General features: G+C 42.1%; 1 protein-coding gene across 1 annotated transcript; it reads left to right on the forward strand.

The window, feature by feature from the left end:
- The first annotated feature begins 3,914 nt into the window (after window positions 1-3,914).
- LOC138603793 (rho GTPase-activating protein 20-like) lies at window positions 3,915-22,595 on the forward strand. Its single transcript, XM_069675703.1, has 16 exons — window positions 3,915-3,962; window positions 7,518-7,603; window positions 11,461-11,634; window positions 11,792-11,941; window positions 12,330-12,371; window positions 12,456-12,540; window positions 13,505-13,582; window positions 13,690-13,756; window positions 13,876-14,064; window positions 14,144-14,310; window positions 14,566-14,730; window positions 15,491-15,603; window positions 15,703-15,895; window positions 16,350-16,464; window positions 16,577-17,397; window positions 19,305-22,595. Exons 1-16 carry the CDS (start codon window positions 3,915-3,917, stop codon window positions 20,094-20,096), a joined length of 3,285 nt encoding a protein of 1,094 aa, XP_069531804.1. The 3' UTR covers window positions 20,097-22,595.
- Window positions 22,596-22,672: the final 77 nt, after the last annotated feature.

Here is a 22,672-nt window from a genome sequence, read left to right on the forward strand (position 1 = left end):
GAGAGCAACTGTCTGTGGCCACCACATGCAAAACCATTCCCTTTTTGGGTCTTGCTTTTGCCTCTCCATTGCACCTGTTGTCTCTTTAATTGGCACCACAGCAGGTGATATTGATTGGACAGATTGATATCCCTGAAGTTTAACTGACTTGGTGTTATAATGACGATTAAGTGTTCCCTTAATTTATTTGCGCAGTGTATAAAGGCTCTCTTGTTTCTTGGAATGTACAGGCGGTTAATACATTTTATTAATCAGCCTTATAAAGGCTTATAAGTATTATACAATGGTTACTTCCGACCAAGTAATCTGATTGGACAAGAGGCTTTCCATGAGTGCTTATATACGTAGAGTCCAATATCACTAAGACTTTTCACTCCGCCTCAGCCAGGTGTTCTGAATACCGTTATTTAACATTGCAGTTGACTGTGTGTGTCAAGCTGGTGCATCAGAATCACACTTCAGCTCTTTCACTGGTTAGTGATGAAGTAAAACATACAGATGAACCTGTAGACGGAGTGCAGGAGAATGTTTGGGTTGCTTGGCAACAAAAGTACAGTTTCAGTTAAGTTGTGGAACCAGTTGTGTTTGGTGGAGCAAAAAATTTTTTTTGTTGATTATTATGTATTTTTGACAACTTTTTGAAGCTTGTATAACTAACTGGAATTTGGACCTGAAACCTGAATCTATATTGATAGGTTGTCAGTAATCAGTAGTGAGTTAATTCAGGTGATAAGCATTAGATATAATAAAAAGTGAAAGAAGCTTCATCTGATGGGCCAGGTTTGTGTTTTCTGTTTGTTGATGTAGATTGTACCTGTAGCCTGCCATGTTCCTCTTGTCCGTCTATATTTCTCACATTTCAAAGGCTACATGATAGAAAACAAAGGTTATGAGATGTAAGTTCAAGTTGAATGCTCTGTGCTACAGAATATTTGATTTAAATTAATGTGTTCTTTCTCATCTCTTACAGGACCTGATTGTGTACGGCCTCCAGTGAATGGGTAGGTACATTTTAACACACACACACACACACACACATCTGTCAAAGGACATGCTCATATTTACAGAAGTAAATTAAACTCTAACCTTTGTTACATTATCATCATACATGATTTAGGGGTCTAGTTTTACCACCTTTTAAAATGTAATAAGTACAGTATGTATGCAGTTCTATGTACAGAGCCCCTGAAGTCCCAAAAAGGTAGCTGTGTACATGTGATGTAGAACAAGAAAAGTAGGACACAGATATTTTCCAACCTTCTATAATCAAAGGTTGAAGTTGACATTAGCCAACTTCTAAAAAGTTCTATTTACATATTGTGCTCAAGTTTATATTCTTGTAAAAAATATATTTGTATGAACAAAATATTTGAAAGTAGAGACAGAGTTAGCAATTCAGCTCTGACATTCTCTCCTGGAAAAGTGAAGGACAGTCTTTGTTTTCTGTTCTGTTGTTACATTTTGAAACAGGAAAAAAAGGGAATTTATGACGTCAATACAGCACAGTTCTTCACCCACACACATTCTTTTTGATTTAACCAATGTGTGATTCAACGGTAGGTTTCTTTTTTTTTAAGTTGTGTTTGTATGTATCTACTGCAAATAAAGATGATTTACAAAACCACAGCGCTGTTGATGCCTCTGATTTTTGATCCTTTGCTCTGTTCTAACTTTATTAAGGATTGATGTCAATTTACTGTTGATTTTGCGGCTGTGTTAAATACTTGATTCTGATTGGTTAATTCCGAGGTCTGCTATTCCCCAATAACAGACCGTTGCTATGAAGAACTTTGCTCCGCAGTTTTTGCGTCTTTTAATCCTTTATTGCTTTCTCTCTGCTATTTTCGTCTCTTCTCTTTTTTCCTCTGTAAACAGACTGACGTCATGATTTGATTACAGTAAGTCCTCCGTATTGTGTAATTAGAGCCGAATCCCTAGCAACGGTCTGTTCTTCATAGCAACGGTCTGTTATCAAGAAATATCGGACCTCAGAATGCTGTGATAAACCAATCAGAATTTGTCATGTGTGTAATAATCCGCTATAACAACCTGCTCACTATACATTATTCCTTTACATGAATTAATATGTAACCAATTACTTTTAGTTCAGATACACTAGTTGGATTGATGTACAAAGACAAGTAATATGTTGTGGCAGTGTTTTGTTTATTGTGAAACAAAACAAGATGGAACAAATTTTATTGTGTTATTTGTTTACAGAAAAATGTGTAATATTCATTATGAAATTCTTGAAGGTTGTCGATCCCAACTTCGATGACTAACCAGCCATCTTTTCTTTGTTTTACTGTATCATAGGCCTTTCATCTCTCCAGTGTGATAATTGACTTTAAGGGACACGTTGTACTGCGATGTGAAGGACTACTTTTTCTCCAACATTTGGACACAATCAAATTAAACTGATTGATGCTTTTAGGGCGTGAAAAGTATGTTTGTAGTGAAAGTTTGGAGCCAGTGAGGAGGGACGTGTTGCTTTTCTTTGCCCTGCCCAGGGCTGTTCATTACCAACAGAGGGAAGGTAATCATTGAGGTGATCCAGTTTTAACGGGGCTGATTGCGACCAATTTGTGAAATGAATTCTCGGTGTCTCTGTTCTTCACTTCCTGGCCTTGTTCTTCTTTAGCCCAGTTTGTGGCCCACTTCTGTTTGGAAAAGAACAATCGATTTTGGGGCAACAGTCATTTTTTCCATTTGGAATCACGTTCACAAAGATCACAAGTTTCTTGTGTTCTGTTCAATACATAGACCTAAATTAATCTAATTCGGGTTCTATTACAGCTCTGGAACCTTCCGTAGAAGCAAAGATGCCTCTTTGTAGAGTGTATTAAAGGAGAATGACTTCATTTAAGGTTGCAATGTGCCCTACATTACAACCTTATGGCCCAGATTGCAGTCAGAACTATTCATGACGGTTTTCCCAGAGACATTAAAATCTAATAATGTGGCTTCAGACTGATGGAAAGCCTGAAGGTACTGTCCTTTAATAACATTTGTCTATTGGATCAAAATCTTTTAGTGTTGAAAACATTGGCAGGATTACTGTGGAAAGTCCTTGAATTGTAGTCTGGACTTTGACTTTTATTGAAGGGGAAAAATGAGGAATGACCAGTAGCTCCTGACTCACGGGAAAGAGGGAAAGAGGGAAAGAAACCTTTTTATTAATTAATTCTTAAACATTTTAAATATAATTTTGACGCTGAAATACAAAATTTGTAAGAGTGGCTTTCTTTTGAAGCCGCCTGTTGCCCTGGTTGAGGAATTAAGAGGAGGAGAACATATTAGCATAAATATTGAAGAGGTTAAGTCAATATTTTACACTTTCATTGAACTTTACATGACATAATAAAGTCTTTTGGTTGGCTTAAAAAACGTCTTATAAACTTGTATAAGTTTGAAAGTTTGAAACAAGCTGTTCCCAACAGCATTCAACTAATTCAACTCAGTAATCTCACCCTTTTTTCTGTTTGCTTTTAGGTTAAATCTGATTGCCTGCTGAATGAATGGAGCAATGTGGTTAAAAATAGGTAGACCTATTTTCTGCTGCGTATTGGCGCCGCCTCCAATCTGTGTGTAAAGACGCATTACCAAGTGGCACCGCAGCTGATAATCCAGACCTGAGTTGCTTTTGGTAACGGCACAGCGTTTCATTGATGGTGGGGGGAGACAGAGTCGGAGAGAGAGCCAAGTTGTAACTTTTTAAACGCAACCAAGTTTCCTCCTCGCAGATTCCTGTTAACCATCACTGGTCGAAGCGTGAAAGTTTTCTAACAAGCTCGTGTTGACATGGTTCATTCCTTCCGGAGGCGGAGGCTATTAATGGGATTCTTGTGTCCGGTGCATCACCTGAGGATTGTCGGGCAGTGAGCCGGAGGGCGTCTGGAGGCTGGATGGACAACATGTCTCCTCAACAGGACAGCTTCGGGGGACTGCAGGACAACAAACGGGTATGACTTTCCAATAGGCTTCTTATAAACGTGTGTTGTTGTGTTTTTTTTAATTGGAAAAATGTTTATTTATTATTTGAGTGAGCAAACAACGCAGTTTAAAAATTAAGAGGCTCTGTTAGCTTTAGCTTCTTTACACTTATTTAAACGGTTAATTGAGAAAAACGGTCGTATTTTCCTTGGAGCTAGCTGACAAATGTTTTGTATACACGCGGTCCAGCAGGTTGAGAGGTGAGTTCAGAGTTCACGGTGTTACCATAGTGACACCCAGGCTCCATAAAGACACACAAACAACCGAAAAAGGCCTTTTAAAATGTAACAACCATAAACAAGAGGAATATTATAGGTTCAGACTGTAATATAGTTAACTCTTAAAATTATTATAATTATTTATGATAAATAGCCAACACTTAAGTTTATTAAGATACATTTTCCCTATAATAACGCTATAATCTAGTTGTAAGCAAACATATTGAAATTTAAAGTCTTTATTAATGCATTTTTGCACAATTAAAATCCATTAAGAATCTCTTACTGGTATAGAGAAACCAATAGAGAATGTTTGGCAACTTAATATAACATAGTTGTACTATATAATGTAATACCTGTCTTTATTAATCAGTTAATACAATTATTTATAGTACACAGTAAGGATTTGTCTAAATTATAATATCTCTTATTAAAAAATATAATGTATTATAACCATTTCAAAGATGCTAAAATGGTTAATTGTTGCCAATTAAAATATTTAATTATATTATTAAGTTAAAGTCAGGTATGGGCGATATCTACAACATTAGAAAGCTACATTTCTTTACTTTCCATCACCATTAATTGATTGTATATCACTCTTTTAAAATAGTGATGTATAGGCGGCAGAATGCACCTCGTCCTTGTTTTCATTAATGATTGCTGCCACATACGCTCCAACTTCTATTCCGTATGCTCAAAAGGACACATTAATAAAGTGTGTCACTGTCATGCTATTGATCTCTGTGGCAACAGTGGTGACGTACAGACCCACCTGTAGTTAACCCAAATCCCTTTACAGGTAATGCTGCTGTTGCTCAGTACCCTACCTGAATTTCAAGCATGAAACCCAGATCTCCATGTTTAGCTTAGTGTATTTTTAGGAGTGAAAGGTAACCTTGTCATGTGTTGGTTCGGAGCGTAAGGAATGTTTCACCACTGTGTGACCCTGCTAAATCAATGATATTACATTGTGAAATGTCAAAAATGTGTGGACAAGGTTGTAGGATGGAGGGGGATTGATCTTTTCTCACTGTGGAGCTGTTGACTGAGTGTTAGCTTGGCGACAGATCCCGAAATTCCTATTTTACTGTCAAAAAAAAAGGATATACAACTACTTAAGGGTGATAAGAGGAATAAAGATGTTGGTTTTTCTGATCCAGCTGCACTTCTTTCCTTTTCCCTTTCTTTAACAGACAAGCTAGCAAGGCTACCAAAAACTAGCCTACTACTTCAAGTCTTCTTTTTATTTAGTGAGTGTGTCTAAGAACGTTTTAGCATGCTAACTAAATTAACCCTGATGGTTATTGTAAATATTTAACCTACCAAACATAAGCATGCTAGCAATGTCATTGTTAGCATCTTAGCTTGCTGTTTCTAGCTTAAATAATATACTTATCATTTAAAACTTTATATAACTTCTTTACTGAAAAAAGTCACAGTGAAAACTCAGCTAAAAGACCCCAGCAGTATTTTTAAAGGCCTTCACACTAAAGTGTTATCATACAAAAGATGCTAAAGAGCATTGCTGTGTAAGAATCCACAACATAGTTTTCAAAAACGTCTGTAAATAACTTTCTAGATAAAAGTGGAAACCTTCAGTCTGTTTTTATCATCATGGTTAAATTGCATCAGGTACTCTATAATTGACCGTATTCACCATTTTCCTATGATGTCATGCTCAGGCTGGGAAGCTAAATGTGGTTAAAATCTCACACTGATGTGTTCTAGATCGTAAGTTTTATGTACATTTAGGCTTTCTAACAATTCATTATCATTTCATGGCCTCACAATTGATCTGCTAGTTAAAACGGCGTATTTGATAACCCATTAGCTCAAGTCAAACAACAGCTAATGCAAGCATTCAGCCACTTGCTAGCTAATACAATCGTTAGCTAGGAAGTGGCTGAAAGCTAATAATACCGCCTCTTAGAGTTACTAATGCAATCGAAAAAGCTAACACAATTGATAGCTAGGAAGTGGCTGAAAGCTAATAGTACCCCTTCGTAGAGTACAATCGTAAAAAGCTAATACAATTGTTAGCTAGGAAGTGGCTGGACGCTAATTACTAACGTTTTGTAATGTTACTTAATACAATTGAAAAGTTGTAAATTCCTAGCTAACGTCATGTTCAAAATTTACTTTTAGCTAACGTGGTAGCGAGGACAACACTGAATGCTTATTTTAGTGTCTAAATGTAGACACTGGATTATCACATTTGTTGCTGTCTCTTTAAATATGTCCCGTTGTCGTCCAGATTTTACTAAATTAATTTTCTTTAAGGTTGCTCATCAACCGAGAAGCTCTAAAATGACCGTTTAGATGACTTACCCACCGGTAATACAGCAGTGCAACATGACAGCAGCATTTGAACTCCCAACCCTGAGCATGATGCAGTGTGAATATTGTAAATGGTTTATCCTGGAGTCACAGTGGTCATACTGTTACTTGCAAATTGTAAAATGTCAGGGTAGATGGCTTCAGTCAGATAGATAGTGTACTGTACACGGACTCCTTCATATTAGACCCTCGAATGGAAGTTAAATCATAACACTTTTAAATTGCTAAAAAATTAACCAGCCGGCCCATCTGGCCACGAATAACCACTTAACACAACTGTAAGGTAAATGAGTGTTTTAATAAGAAACACAGTGAAGAACTGTGGTTATACAATGTTCGTTAGTCACCTTGCTTCACACTCACAAATCCGTCTACAATTAGAATGAATAAAACTTTAATGATCCTCGTGGGGAAATTAGGATAATAGGATCTCAATATGGCTGCAAGCAGCAGCTGGAAGGGTGCAGTACAATGGGAACAGCGGATTATTTACGTAGTACAGTGCCATTGTCTTGTCCTATAATGCGTAAGAGACCGCTGAAATATAAAATAATATATGAAATAAACATCTTTAAAGCTTTAAATAAATTCAGTAATATATATTAATGCGTCTAGCTTTCACTGAGTAAGTGTGGGAGAGGTCAGGAGTGTCACAGACGGTAATACAGACTCCATGTTCACACATTCCTGTGTGTTTAAATCCTCCTGCTTCGATCTATGTTCCCGTCCTTTTGGAGGTCAGTTCCACTCATGTGATGGATGTGTTTTAGATGCTTGTGTAACCAATGAGGAAAGCGTAAACTTCACATACTGTACACTTGAAGTATGCACTGGTCCAACTCTTTTTGTTCAACCATTTAGTTGTGCTGTTACAAGCAAATCGTTTTGTTAAGAATATTGTTCAGGTATTTTTGTTGTATGATTTTTAATGGAGTCATAATAAATTTGTATTTCCCCTCTTTTTAGCGCATGAAGTCTCTGAACTATCGACGCCAGTCCGCCCCGTCCCTCGTCATCACCAAGGCTCTCAACAGGTCCAAGACTCTCTCCAGGTACTGTCAAACACAATTAAGGACTCAGGCGTAGACGTTCGAATTAAGTGACGCAGCACAAATGTGTGCAGTGATCTTGACTAAAACGTTATGTTGCGACTAAATAATGATGAAGTGCCTGAATGATAAGTCTTCTTGACTAAATAATAACTTAGTGATAACAACTTACTGTACTTATTATGAGCTTGACTCCAACATGAAGTGATCTCGACTGAATGATATGAGTGTTTTCTGGATTTAGGATAACTTGGTGATCTTGTCTAATGATAAAAAATGTATCTTGACTAATGATATTATGGTCTGTGTCATTTATATACAGTATGAAGATAGACATAAAACGACACAGCAAAAGAGAGCCTAACATAATAAGAAAAATACTGACAACAACAAACCAGACAGAAAACCACAGAGAGTGTCCAGTCCAAGATGGTGCTAAGGGAGTTGATCCCCTTGATTATGTGTGTCCTTCGGAGTCGGGAATGTTCCCCAGACCTTCCTAAAAATGTCCTCTTTCCCCGTCATTCTATACGTCAACCTTTCATCTGAAATAATTGTTCTACCTATTCATTAAAGGTAATGATGTTGGTCAATTTCCAGTGTCTAAGTGACACCATTCTGCAGCCTGTTATTGTGGCCGGTCCAAACCGAAGTCTCTGATGTTTCGTCACTTTATTAGCCTCTGGTATTAGACCAAGTATACACAGGGCTGGCGTATTAATCAATTGCACTTTTAAGATCATACTTAAAAAAACAACAATTTCATATCACATTCCTTTTGTTTTCTCACAGTTATAAAGATAATTATGATCTTGACTAAATCATAATGTTGTGATTTTGGCTATTTAGTAACATAATGATCTCGACTAAAATTATAACAGTGATTTAGTCGCATTGATAACTGAATGGTTTTCACTTAATAATAACTTAGTGATCTTGAGTAAATGATAAAGAAGAAGAAGAAGAAGACATACTTTATTAATTCCAAAGGAAATTCAATTTTCACTTTATTTTAACAACCACACACAAAGGCCAGAAATACACACATGCACAAGCAGGATCCTGTCGACATGCATTGATGGAGAGATGTCAGAGTGAGGCGGCTGCACGTGTACATGCACAAGGAGCAGTTGCCTTGCTCAAGGACACCTCGACGGAGCCCGGGAAAGGAGCTGGCACCTCTCCAGCTACCAGCCCCAATTCCACGCTTGCTGCTTGGTCCCTACCGAGTCCGTACTCACCCTCCGGTTCCCAAGCCAAGTCCCTACCGACCAGGGGTGGGCAACCCTGCTCCTGGAGGGCCACCTTCTCCGCACTCTAACACACCTGACTCTAATGTTTCGCTCGTTACCAATCCCCTGAGACGCTTCAGTTGGTTGATAACGAGCAGATCATTCAAATCAGGTGTGTTAGAGTGCGGAGAAACCTAAAACATGCAGGAAGGAGGGTTGCCCACCCCTGCTACAGACTGAGCTACCGTCTACCCCCATATACCCCAATAATTTGAAGATCTTAATGACTGACCATGTGACCGCTTTGACGACAATAAATGGCCTTATCAGCCATCCCACTTGTGTTCATGTTGACAGTCTACCTGCAGGTGTTAGTAAACAATCAGGGTCACTCCAGGTGCCAGCAGCGCTCATCACGTCGAGCAGGTTCCCAGAAACAATCATCCTTTACCCAGTTCTGTTACATAGCGGTCATTAAGGTCAGGCAGCTCGAGCAAAACACTGAAACCACACTCGCACACATTCACATGCCCCGGGGACAACCCCGACTGAGGTTGATAGATAATCCTCCTGTAACCAGGCTTTTCAGAGGATCAGGCGTCTACTAATAGCTCTGCCTTTGAACATATGGGCTGGGAAGTGGAGAAGAAATAACCTCATTAAATAGATCCTACAGAGGGGACCCACCTGGACTGCTGACAGTGTTTACGTCCCTGTTTTAAGACCTGACTAACACTCCCAAGTGTATCCAAGTCTAGTGAGTAAGATATATGACTGACACATCAAATCATATCTCAAAAAATCCTTCACAATACGACTTGTTCAATCAGAAATTTAACTTAAGTTCTCATTTCCTGTTTATGAACCCTTGGAAAGATCCTATTCAAAACTTGCCTTAGAGAATAGTTCGTTTAAGGAATGCGACTCATTCCTCAACCTTATTAGTCTCTTTGATCTTTAATCCGTCTATATTCAAACTATTGTTTTCTTTCTCTAACCAGAGAGGGAGAGACACAGATCTTAAGTGAATAATCTGATGAAAGAATCAACGCAGCAACTCCTGTTTACAGCTGGACGTCACCATCTAAATTATCTCCTTATAAGATTGAAAGGTTTCCACCTGATGAGTTAGTCGCTGCTGAGCATCACAGGTCTGTCACGCTTCGTTAAAAGCAACTTTACTGTATGTAATACAACCAGTCTACCCCCTGGGCTTAGAGGGCTGGTAGAAGTAGCAGTGAGAGAGCATGTGTATGTATCTCGGAGAGTCCTGAATATTTAAATTAGAGGGGATGTGCTTGGTCATACTTCAGACAAATTAACCATCCAAAGTTGGGACATTCACCTGGTCTGAGATGCAAAAATTTACCAGTTGAGTCACCAGATAGCATGTCGTTGGATTTTGGGAGGAAGCCAGAATATCCTGAGGGAACCCACGCATGCACCGGGAGAACATGCAAACTCCACACAGAAAGGCCCACTTTGTCTGAACTAGGATTTGAATTAGGACCCAGCTAGTGCTAACAACTGCACCACCATGCAACCTCTAATAATTTTTTTAATAATGGTAAATGAAAAACATTTTTTATTTACAAAAGTTAAGAATAGTGTCTCCTGCCTACCACAGGTATGTACACATCTGATGAGCATCTGCCTGTCCACCAATGGGTCGGGTTCTGCTCGATGTTTTGCCACTGTTTTCAAGCACTTGCTCTATGGTGGATTCATGTTGGGTCTCTAATAATTATAAATATTTCAGTCATACAATGGAGTATTAGGGCCACGTTAAAGGAAATAAATACAACAAAAAAGTCGTAATTTTACGAGAATAAAGTCGTATTTTTAGACTATGGTTCGCCTATATGTTATTTTGAAGGAGATTATCAGAAGAGCAGCCAGCCCCCTTCATAACAACATATAGGCGAACTATAGCGTAAAATTGCGACTTTACTTTCTTACAATTTTTTTCTCGTAAAATTACGACTTTCTTAACGACTTTTTTTCTCGTAAAATTACGACTTTTTTTCTCATAAAATTACGACTTTACTTTCTTACGACTTTTTTTCTCGTAAAATTACGACTTTATTCTATTACAATTTTTTTTTCTTTAATGTGGCCTTAATACCCCTTCTTACCATTATGCTATTTAAAAAAAAATTGTGAATGGTTGTAAAGACATACAAAGAATATGTGTAAAACTGTTTTGCAGGGATTTTGCTATTTTAATGTCAGGGCTTGGCCTCTTCACGTGCAAACAAATGTCCAACCACAACAAGTTCCCTGCCGGCCAAGTCACAGCAGGGCCGCTGGGCTCAGGGCCGCCCAGGATCATTGCAACTGCTTTAAAGATTTAAGAATAACAGACTTACTTTGGGTTTATTTGGACTCATCCATTTTTATCTGGGTGCAGTATCGTTGGAAGCGACTGAAAAATAAGACACTACTTGGGTGGTATGATCTTCAAATGTTAATGTGGCATTCTGGGATACTTACAAGGCTTGAAACTACTGCTAAATACCAGAGAAGTGCTTATGATCCGCTTGACTTTGCATCATGTGTATCAGGAAACACTAGCTTGCTCATTCTGCTTGATGTGGACACATTGGGCTCCTTGTGTTTGCATTCCAGAGACAACTTTGTGATTCCTGTGAGCCCCGAGTCCTGCCCGCTGGTCCAGTCCTTCCTCGCCGGCTCCGACAGGTCGTTTCTCCTCCACGGACACGCTCAGTTGAAAACCGGGATGCAAACTCAGGACAGACACCTCTTCCTGTTCACTGACATACTTGTGATTGCCAAAGCCAAGTAAGAACACGCGTGTATTTTTATCGTCATGTAGGGCAGTTACGGATGTTTTGGCAGCTCCTCCTGTCCTTCAGTGATCCGTCTGCATAATACCTTTGTCTAAGGGGTTAAATTAGCATGTGTGTGTGTTAACTTTGGGGGTGTGCGTCTCTGTCAGGTCAGCCAACCACTTCAAGCAGAAGGCCCAGGTGTGCGTGTGCGAGATGTGGACGGCGGGCTGCTTGGAGGAGGTGTGCGAGGGAAGCACGTTTCCAGAGAGGAGCTTCGTGATGGGCTGGCCCACGTGCAACTGTGTCGCTGTGTTTAGGTATTTAAATGTTATGACTATTGTTCCACTATATTCAGGAGGTCTTTGAGATATTGGTGATGCTGTAAACTTGACCTTAAACGCTACATGAACAGACAGGAAGCACCATAAGCTCTTGTATAGAGAGCCAATTCCAAGTTACACTGAGTGGTTTAATTGGTGAATTCCAATTATCTAACCTGCTAAGCCTGCAATTAAAGTCCTGCTGGGACCCAATGAAAGTTTTTAATTCTGATAAACCCTTTAAAAGATTAAAAATTACCCAAACTAAAAGGTTGCCTCCAAGGTTGAACAAAAAGTAGGTAATACACGCAACTCCCTCCGAGGCAAACTGTGATTTTAGCCGACCTGCGATGATGACGTGTGACCTTCTCCATGTTTCTGACAGCTCAGCAGATCAGAAGGAGAGGTGGCTCCCCCTCCTTAAAAGGTAAACGCTGCCTTTATTAATCAGCATAAATTGTGCTCAGGTGTGAAGAGAAGAAGCATCACACTGTTTCTTCTTTCTTTCCAGTCGGATAAAAGAAGAGAAGGAGAAGGAAGAACCTAAAACCATCCCGCTGAGAGTTTACGGGAAAGGGATCAATACTTTTGCCGTCGTAAGTTGACCTTTTACTTTTGTGCATCTTTAATCTGGTTTCCGTTTGTACTACGCTTGTAGCCCGAGTAGTATTGACCAATCACGAATCAGCAGGATTCAGCATGTGAAGGAAACACAGTCCGTGTGGAGAGCAAATCTGCTGTAATGACATCCCGGCTCCCATCAACGATTTAGCTTCTTATTAATCTCTACAAACAGACATGCTAACAGCTAACAATCTGCTCTAGATCATAGCGTTTAGATTTCCGTGACTTCCTTGAATGCATCATTAATGCGATTCGAACTCCGTTCAGCAAATTTTAAAAGTAGTTTCTTCTCCTCTCGAGGACAGACCTGACAAAGGCCGAGAAATGCCCGGATGTATACGGGAGCTCACTGGTTGTACTCAACTGCCCCAAAATGCATTGCGGCTATTCAGCTTCTACTATGGCAGAGATGGACCGGAGATCAAACCGGACATACGTAAACAATTAAGTCACATGATACAGAGAAGACGGCTCTGAGTATGATGCCAATGGCATCCTAATAGTCCGGTTAGTAGGCAGTATGCAGTACATACTGTTTGAGTATGTAGGCAGTACGTTTGTATGCGGTTTCCGACACAGCAAGAGACTCACCAGAAACAGATGAACGGGCGCTCAGCTGGGGGATTTAATGAACCATGAAATAGCTGCGTTTATTCTGCCGACATATGTGGGGGAGCGAATGTTGCTTTTGATCTGAACACACGGTCGCTTCTCAACTTGCTAACTGGACTGTGAACAATGCAGCACACGGAAAAAAGGAAGTCTTGACTGGTAGTCATTATCCCTGAACGCTGGCTGAACCGGAATGTCTGCGAATTCACCGTCACTTCAGAGATTGGTGCATCAGTAACCTGAACATTATGATTTAACGTACACACACCTTGTGATTGGTGTGTGATGATGTTTCTGTGTCTGCCGCCTCCTCCCCCTGATTAGACCAAGATGCTGCCCGTCAGCAACTGCGATTCCACCAATGAGGTGATCCGACTGGCCCTGCAGCAGTTTGGCATCATAGTGAGTAAAGGAAAAGACACTAGCTTGGTTTAAAGCACGTAGGAATTAGAAAGAGATCACATCTCAGCTCTTGTTTTTTTGACGATCTTTGTCTTTGTTTGTCTCAGGGAAACGTAAAAGACTTCCAGCTGTGGGTCATCTCCAAGAGGGACAACAACCTCTATCCTCTGATTGGTCAGTAATAGTAAAATGCTTCACACCATGTGAGCTATTGCGGCAGACGTGATTTATGTTGCTGTTTATTTTCTAAAGCACCTGTGCAGTGATTGGTGCCTCCCGCTCCTCTGTTTCAGGTCACGAGTTCCCCTTCAGCATCCAGATGAGCCACGTGAGACACACCATGTCTCTGGTGGGCAGCAGGGACGTGCCTTCATCGCCGGCGGACAGACAGCGGGCCATGCAGGTGGAGCAGATGCAGGTGTATAAGCAGTGTCAGTTCATCCTGAAGCCTCGACCCACTGAGACGCCGCACGCATCTGCAGGTCAGACCGCCCAGACAATTCAGCTTAAAGAAGACTGTTGAAAATAGACGATTGAATGTTTATTCTGTTGCACACTCAGATTGGAGTAAGAAGCCGTTTAAAAGGAGGCGTTCCCTCATCACCTGGGCCTTTTGGCGAGGCTCCTCCTACAACCTGAATGAACTGTCCGGGGCAGACACAGGCCGCCTGTTCAGCCGGCCGCTCAGCTCCATTTGCGTAGACAACGCCCTGCCAAAGCCTGTAATGGTGAGCGAGTACACCGACAGTGGTGACTTATGATGATAGCGACAATTTCCTGCTGCTAAATGCTAGCAACGGCATGCTAACATGCTCACAATGACAATAGCTGTCTTAGTTAAGCATATTAGCATGCTAACAGAGGCCTGTTTGACTAGATTAGGTTAGAACCCTCAGGTTACTACAGTTTATCCTAAAGGGGGCATGACAACCAGACATTTCCAGAAACATCCACCCTCACGTCTTCCTTTTTCCCCTCACCAGGACATGCTGGTGTTTTTGTACCACGAGGGTTCGTGCACGCGGGGGATCTTTCGTCGTCCCGCGGGAGCTCGGGCTGTCAGGGAGCTGCGGGACTCTCTGGACACCGGGGTTTTCCAACTTCCTCTTACGAGAGACAACGTCTTCATCATCGCAGGAGTCTTTAAGGTGCGTGTGTTTATGTGTGTGGGCAAATCTATCAGTGCGTTAGCTGACCCACATCTGTAAGCACCCAATTAATCTGCCTCCTTCCTACTCAGCCTTTGTGTGGCATGTTATGCAGCTTTGTAAGCAGGACATGCTCCTCAGACTGGTTTGTTAATGTAATCTGGATTATAATCCCTTATTATCTGGAAGGATAACGGGAGCTTCTGTCCTCAAACTGGGTCAAGTCTTTACACAGCAGCACCACAGATTTCTTATTTCTATTCAGTGATTTTTACAGCTGTTTTCAGGAACAAATTAAGTTGTTTCAGTTGAAAGATTTAGGCTCCATAGGTACCTATTTGCCCGCCCCCTAATTAACATATTTAAAGGGGCGGTATTATGCTAATTTCAAAGCTTCATATTTCACTCTGTGACACCTGTGGAGTAGCTTAGCATAATTTACAGTTAAAAAAACACCTTATTTTTCTCACACTGGTGCTCTGTGCAGGCCCGTCATACAGCCTCTGCCTGAAACGACTCAGTCAGCTCTGTCCCTTTAAGAAGCCCCGCCCCTACAAGCCCACTTTTTTCTGATTGGCCAGCTCTGAAGCCCGCTGAGGCTGCACTTTGTCACTTTGAAACTTCATGCATGGACATCCAACACTGTAAAATGATACATATGTCTTAAAGTGTGCAACAGCATAATACCCCCTCTTTAAATTGTGTGGTATCATCTTAGAGAAAGTGCTGGGGTGATTTACTCGTATGCATTTTTTTTCAGGATTTCCTGCGCAGCATCCCGGGCAGCTTGTTGTGCTGTGAGCTGCATGAGGAATGGATGGACGTGCTGGATGAAGACGATGATGAGGAAGAACAAGTGCAGGACGTACGAAGGTGAGAAGCTCAAACTGTTCCCCTACCTTCTTAGCACAGTAACAGACTCCTCTGTAGACGTACAAACCATCAGTTTAATCTTCCCCCGTCTTCCCGCAGGATGGTCTGTCGCCTGCCGAAAGAAAACGCTCTGCTGCTGCGCTACCTGTTAGCCGTGCTGCACGGTATCCAGAGCAACGCACAGGAGAACCAGATGACCAGCTTCAACCTAGCAGTGTGCATTGCTCCCAGCATGCTTTGGCCCCCTGGAGTGCCTTGTAGCCCTGAGGTGGAGGGAGAAGGAACTAGGAAGGTGAGAGAGGCGGGGAGGAAGTTGCGAAGTGTGCACATGGAGTACAAATATATTAGTGACTCAAGTGTTGAGCTGCCTAAACTGTATAAATGTTTCTTTTTCCTTTGTGCTTGTTAATTCCCGTGTTAATGGGTTTCTTGTTACGCTAAGCTTTTCCCATAGGAATGTCTCAAGCGGCTTTTTAAAAAGGGAGAACAGTGTAATTTTAGAATTTAACTTTTTGAAATGCCGACATTAGAACAGAACAAACGTACCATAAAAGAGCTGAAAGTGTTGAGCATTGTGACACAAGTAGAGCTCCTTAGAAAAGCCAAGTCTCTAGATGCTTCCATGCAGCCTTGAAAAGTTTGAACATTCCAGTAAGTTGGACAGAAAGCTGATAAACACTGAAACAACTGTTACACTGTTGTTGAAATGAATTACGAAAACTTTTTCTTCTTCGTCTCTGGTGCAGGTTTGTGAGATGGTGAAGTTTATGATCGAACACTGTCAGCAGATTCTGGGAGAAAATCCGTCCTCGCTGTTTGGAGGGCTGCCACAGAGAGCCAACGCCGAGGAGATGGGATCAGGTACGGAAACCGTCTCCTCAGTTTATACCTGAACTTCTGATCTTAAAAAGAATCAATTCCCACTTCCTATATTTGTTTAATTTACATCATAATTCCTTCCCTGCACCCTCAGACTCCTGGCTGTACCCTCTCACCGACTCCTCCTACGACAGTCTGGAGAACGATTTGGACAACAGCAGCGGCGGGTCGCCGGGCTTCTGCAGCAGAGGGTACCTTAAACCCAAACAGCTTCAAGGCAGCCTGGATTCTATCCTCACGTTCAGCGATTACGACCAAGAAACAGAGCCGGATACGCAACACAGGTCACACCCGCTGGAGAGAACCACAGGCAGAACACAAGAGCCAGGCGTCTACTGTGAAGGCCAGGCCGAGCCGACCGTCAACACCACCTCCAACCTGGAGTGGCTGTCCCTTGATCCTCGGCACAGACAGCGGCGCCGGCGGTGCTCGGAGCCAGCTATAGCTTACGTGGCTAAGTTTCAGCTGAGCGCAGGTGCTCTCGCTGGTGAGGATGAAGAGGAGGATGAATTTTTCAAGATGCCAACTAGCCACACACTCCCTCCCTGTAGAGGTGAGACCAGCAGGAGCTTAGGTGACTCCGTGTTGAACCTGCACGAGCTGAAGGAAAGCCTGCCCACCTCCCCTGCACCAACCTGCTCCTCCGAGGACTCCCTCAGCAGTGAGCACACCTGGGCGACCAGACGGGTGGAAACAAAGACATCTACAACCTTCACTGCAAGTTCTGCTCTGCCCTCTGGTGGACATCCAGACCGGGGGACTTGTCAAAAAGCCTCCCCACCCAAAGATCCACTCTACTGGGGGACCTTGAAAGGCTCTGGAGGCCTCCACCCAAACTCTTGGCTGAAGAAAAGCCGAAGGCTGTCGATTAGCCAACAAGACAACTTGGACAGGGAAGAAGAGGACGCAACTGGGGTGAGTAAAATAGCCTGGATTATAGCAGACAGAAAATCTAATCTCGTTTATAATTGGTTGCTAATGCAAAAGCTATACCTTCTCCATGTTGACCTGTTAATTACGACATGTATTTCCTCAGCACTAATCCCGTCAGTTATCTCATTCTCTTAGTACTTTCTTGGCTCTTGGTTGATGACCTGTGACCCCCTCCCATTTGACGCTGTCACAGTTTTTTGGACTGGCTCCAAAGACAATTGTTAAATAGAAAGGACCCATTTCGCAATTTATTAAAGTAGTGTTCCTAACAGCCGTCACAGGTTGATTGGTTTATGGTGACCATGTGCCAACTTCCTGACAGCCCAGCCAATGAAACACAACTCCTTCCCCTCGTCCTCCTCTGTGACTGTGGCAAATAATCTCCTCTGTGTTTGCCCTCATTGGTGATCTCATGTGTAATTGGTTATCAGTTGAATTTGGGGCACCTAATTGTGTTAGATTGGTTTACTGCACACCGCTCTTTATCTTGCTGTCACATTTAATACGAGACGGCAGCTTACTGGTCAAGATAATGTTAGTGCTTACAATGTCGGACTAGTAAACAGTGAACTGATATGTAAAGACAGCAGTCAAAGGGAGGGCGCACTTTCAACTCTTCAATCTTGGACCAAATTCTCATTATTTCTGTATTAGTGATTGGTGCACCAATCGACACTGGCAAGGACTTTGGACGAATGGAACTGATACGTCCAACGTCGGTTACCACAGATCTCAGGGGCGTCTTTGTTGCTAGTCCAAAAAAACTTTGGCATGTCCTCTTTTACCGAGAACAACATGTTCCACAGGGCAGGAGATAATGGACTCTTGGTATTGACTCAAGTTTAGTCTTGTATTTCTGTGTTAGAAAAACAGGAAGACCTGATTGAATTTGGCGAGGATGACTCCATTACTATCCCTCGCTGGCACCAAGAAGGGGTTAAAGCCCTTGTGAATAAAATGACGTATGAAACCAAAGGTCGAATGCGATGCCAAAACCTATATTACAATTGAGATTGGAACAAGTTACCGTGTCCAGCATTGGTGGCAGTCGTATGAATTTCTTGCAAATGTCATTGGGCCCTTAATGGCGCGTCCAGAAGCTTTAAAGCTTTGAAACACAACCCTGACCGAGACTTTTATCTCGATGTCAACGTGCAGGGAATCGTTCACTAGTACCCCAACCGAGAGCAGTTACAGCCAATAGACGGCAGCTGAAACAAGTCGTCTGACTGCGTATCAAATATACAAATTAAAGGTAAAGACATCTGCTCATCCATCTGCACTTGGAGGACATGAACAGCTTCCCCTTAAACATTACAAGTTAGAACTCACATAGGGGTTACTGGTTAGCATAACTGGGTGCTAATCGGCCAATCCTGGACATCAGCGTTGAGGTGACATTTAAAAGTAAAGTGAAGATCATTTTGACCAGGAAACTAACCCTGAATAAAAAGTGTGACCACCACTGACCAGACAAGATCAGCGGTAAACCCTTCCTACACAGAGAGGAAGTGCAGCATGTCAGAACTCCAAGCCAATGGGTTGAAAGATTGGATAAGTTTAATCCTGTCTTGCCTAAAGGCAATGACATTGCTGAGGCAACCTAGAGACCTCACTCACATTGCTGGACAGTTAGAACACGTCCTGGGTATCTTTAAGTCACAGGAAGCCAGCACTTAGCATAAACCATTCAACACCTTAAGAGCTCTGCTCTACCTTAAGAAAGTTTGGGAAATATGGGTGAAACTGCACGGGGAACTCAAGACGCAGATAATACCAGACCAAAACTGGTCAAGACAATGACTTAGAAGACGTTGAAGACTTCTAGCATTTTGCAAACTGTCCTTTAACTGCTGAAGTCAATGCAATGTGTATGTTTGTACCAACAGGGAGGACCCACTGAGTCGCTCACCCTTGGGAAACTCTCCCTGGAGAAACCAAAAGCAAGCGAGAGGGGAGGAGGAAAAGTTATCTCCAGCAGCTCAAGCAAGATTAAATCAACATGCGGCGTCTTAAAAGAAGGAGGAGGAGCAGGCCATTCACAAGGGAGACCTGTCCAGGAGTCTCACAAGCCCCCAAGGCAGTTTAAGCAGAACCCATCCAGCCCCCCGGCGCACCATCGCTCAACAGGTAGTCTCCATTTTCCCATATCTCCCTGGCTTCAGGCCTCGGACTCTCCGATAACAGTCCGGCAGTTCAATGACACCCAGGCCAATGAAGAAGGTAGTAGCACCAAACACGGGCACGCAGCGCCATCGCCATCTTTGTTTCACAAGCACAGTAGGCCATCCCTGTCCCTACTCAAAGAAAACAAGTCTCACTCTGTGGACGAGGAATGCAAAACCAGGCTCCACCAGCGCCGGGGGTCAGAACCCGGGCAGCAGGTCGTACGGAGAGCCGCCAGCCTCACAAGAGCGAGGCTGCCCAGCGACCCAGGACTGAGGGTTACAGACGTGGACTGGCAGGGCGAGACGTCAGAGGCCCAGTTCTGCCTCACCCCCTACGCCACCAGAGCAGTGAGGGACTACTTCTCCTCTCACCGGCACAGCAACCCCCAGAGCAGCCAGCAAGTGGCGCTCGCCCTGGTAGAGAGTCGAAGGGAATGGCTGAAGAGATGCAGCGACGCCACAGCAGAACCAGACTTGGATAAGCTTCTGTTTGCTGAAGAATCCTTTGTCTAGTTCTGACTGAACCAGAATACATCGCTAAAAATATTAGTTAGCATACTCGCCAAGTTAAGAATAACTGCTTTTTGGTGTTTTTCAGACCCTAAAATTGTGATACATTTTTGCCTGAGTCTGTCACAAGACTTTAACTTACGACTAGGTACATTTTTGTAACGCAGGAAATAAGTTAGTACTTTATAAACTTTGCCTAGAGCTTATTGCCATTAAGGGAATGTCCAAGTTTTTTGCTTGTATTTCCTCAAGGCTGGATTTACACAACATGTAAAAATGTTGGATCGTCATTTAAACTAGATTGGGCCAAACTTGAACCTGCCAATATAAAACTGCCTGACGTTGCCTTCTTTAATCACGGACGAGTAGAGTCTCAGTTATTATTGATGGTCATTGAACCGCTGATAGCTAACGTGAGCTGTAAAGAAAGTTGCATTATTTTTGGACATTTTAACCCGTTTTGTGCTCGGCGCTGTGAGGTTGGCATAAACAGGCTGTGGACAACATACAATAACTAATCATTATGTAGATTTGTTTTTGTGCTCGGGCTGTAGTTTAAACGCAGCCTGGGTACAAAATGGATTTGCCAAGAACTGCACTTTGCTTTTTACAGTGTGTGTAATTGGATTAGTCGTTTCATAACAAAACAGCTTACACAATCGTGATTATTATAATATTGGTGTCACTGTGAGCTTAGCTTATTCACTTAAACAAACGTGGTCCAAATGTAAACAACTTAAACTTTGTATATAACGGTGTTTTGGCTTTAAGGGAAAATCTGAGGAAGTTTCTCAATAATGCGTGTAGGGCTGTGACGGTACTGAACTTTTCTAACCCACGGCGAAACACTTACGTCCCCTTGGGGTTCCGCGGTTAACCGCTGCCGGAGTATGTTTTGTTTATTTCATTACAGCGTGTCCCCCAGATGGTAAAATATCATCGACATGAGTGAACACAGCATGAGTGGTGGAAACGCGTATCCTTAATTGCTGAAATGAAATCTGTTGTGACCGGCAAGTTGATGTTGTAGGGGCTAAACTAGCGAGACTGAACGTGAGCGTCTGCGCCGATTTAATGCGCAGAGGGTTGAAACAGCAGCGCTCTGACAGCCAGGTTTCTTTAGCTGTGATTTTTAAAACGAGTTACTTGTTCATAATGTATAGTTCTGTATGAGGTGCGTCACTGGGACGCATGGATCGTGAGTTTACTTTAGTTTAATCTAAAGTAGGGATGCACGTTATCGGTAACGGCCGATATTAGCTTAAAAATGAACTATCGGGGTCGCTGTTTAGCTCAGTCGGTAGAGCAGGCGCCCCATATACAGAGGCTACAGTCCTCGTCGCACTGATCGCAGGTTCGACTCCCGGTCTGCCGATCATTTGTGCATGTCATCCCCCACTCTCTACTCCCAACATTTCCTGTCTATCTTCAGCTGTCCTGTAAATAAAGCCAAAAAGGCCAAAAAAATAATCTTAAAAAAAAAAAAATGAACTATCGGATATCGGCCAACACGCCGATATAATTAACCGATATAATTAATTAATGTGATAAGAGTATCACCATTATACTGTACGCTAATTCCAATACAGAAGAGAGTTGATGATCTCTGCAATTAGGTGTGCGGGAAAAAAAATATCGGTATTCGGCTAAATGAGTTGTAAAATATCGGCATATCAGATATCGGCAAAAAATCCAATATCGTGCATCCCTAATCTAAAGTGTACCTTTAGATTTTAATGCGCCAGAGATGCTGCATCTTGCACCATCACTAGGTAAATGGTCTCTACTTATAAAGCGCTGTTCTAGTCTTCCGACCTCTGCAAGCTGCTTTTAACTAAATGTCACATTCACTCACACACACACACTGATAGCAAAGGCCTAAGTGCCCATCTCCAATCAGATCTATGCCCATTCACACACCGATGGCTGCCTTTGGGAGCAATTTGGGGTTCCGTGTCTTGCCCAAGGACACTTCAACATGTGACTGTAGCAGTCCGATTGAGAGATAACCGACACTACCACTGAGGTGGCGTCACGTAACCGTGGTATTGCTGTCATGCGGTTACCGTCACAGCCCTACATGTGAGCATATTTTGGCGTTCGTACTGCTTTTTTGCCAACTGTAGCGTCTATGGAGGTACAAGAATATCAATACACTTACACTTGTAGATGATTAGGCGTGCTGGCCGTAAAAAAAAAATTGCTTTTTAAACATTCTTTCATAAAAGTATAAACTGTTAAGTTACCTACACTTATTAATCATGTGTTATTCCAGCATAGACAGTAGGTGTGACATCTGTAGGTATAAACTGTAGGTGCCAACAATGGTTTTCACAAAAGCCTGTAATAATGTGATTTAATCACATGTTGTGTTTCTATGTAAATATGATCCCTCAGGGGCTGATGGGCACATTCATGTAATTAAAGCTTTATACTTTAGGCAGCTCAAACCTTTGTTTAATTAGGCGACAAAACCTGCTTTGTATTGTCTGCGCCTCGTTTCTATATAAGTTAATGCGCCTAAAATCTATTTGCAAATAAAGTGATTTACAAGTGTGTGAATTGTTGGTTCATATTTT

Source organism: Semicossyphus pulcher, unplaced genomic scaffold (genome assembly GCF_022749685.1).
Source record: "Semicossyphus pulcher isolate SPU_LCO1_2020_fin unplaced genomic scaffold, fSemPul1.0.p SCAF_24, whole genome shotgun sequence".
NCBI classification, from domain to species: Eukaryota; Metazoa; Chordata; class Actinopteri; order Labriformes; family Labridae; genus Semicossyphus; species Semicossyphus pulcher.

Bases quoted from the DNA above. Each gene is read 5' to 3' on its own strand.
- LOC138603793 (XM_069675703.1), top strand. From the start codon at position 3,915: ATGTCTCCTCAACAGGACAGCTTCGGGGGACTGCAGGACAACAAACGG. The intron at 13,757-13,875 runs GTCAGTAATAGT...CCTCTGTTTCAG, and splicing joins CAACCTCTATCCTCTGATTG to GTCACGAGTTCCCCTTCAGC. The intron at 17,398-19,304 runs GTGAGTAAAATA...TTGTACCAACAG, and splicing joins AAGAAGAGGACGCAACTGGG to GGAGGACCCACTGAGTCGCT.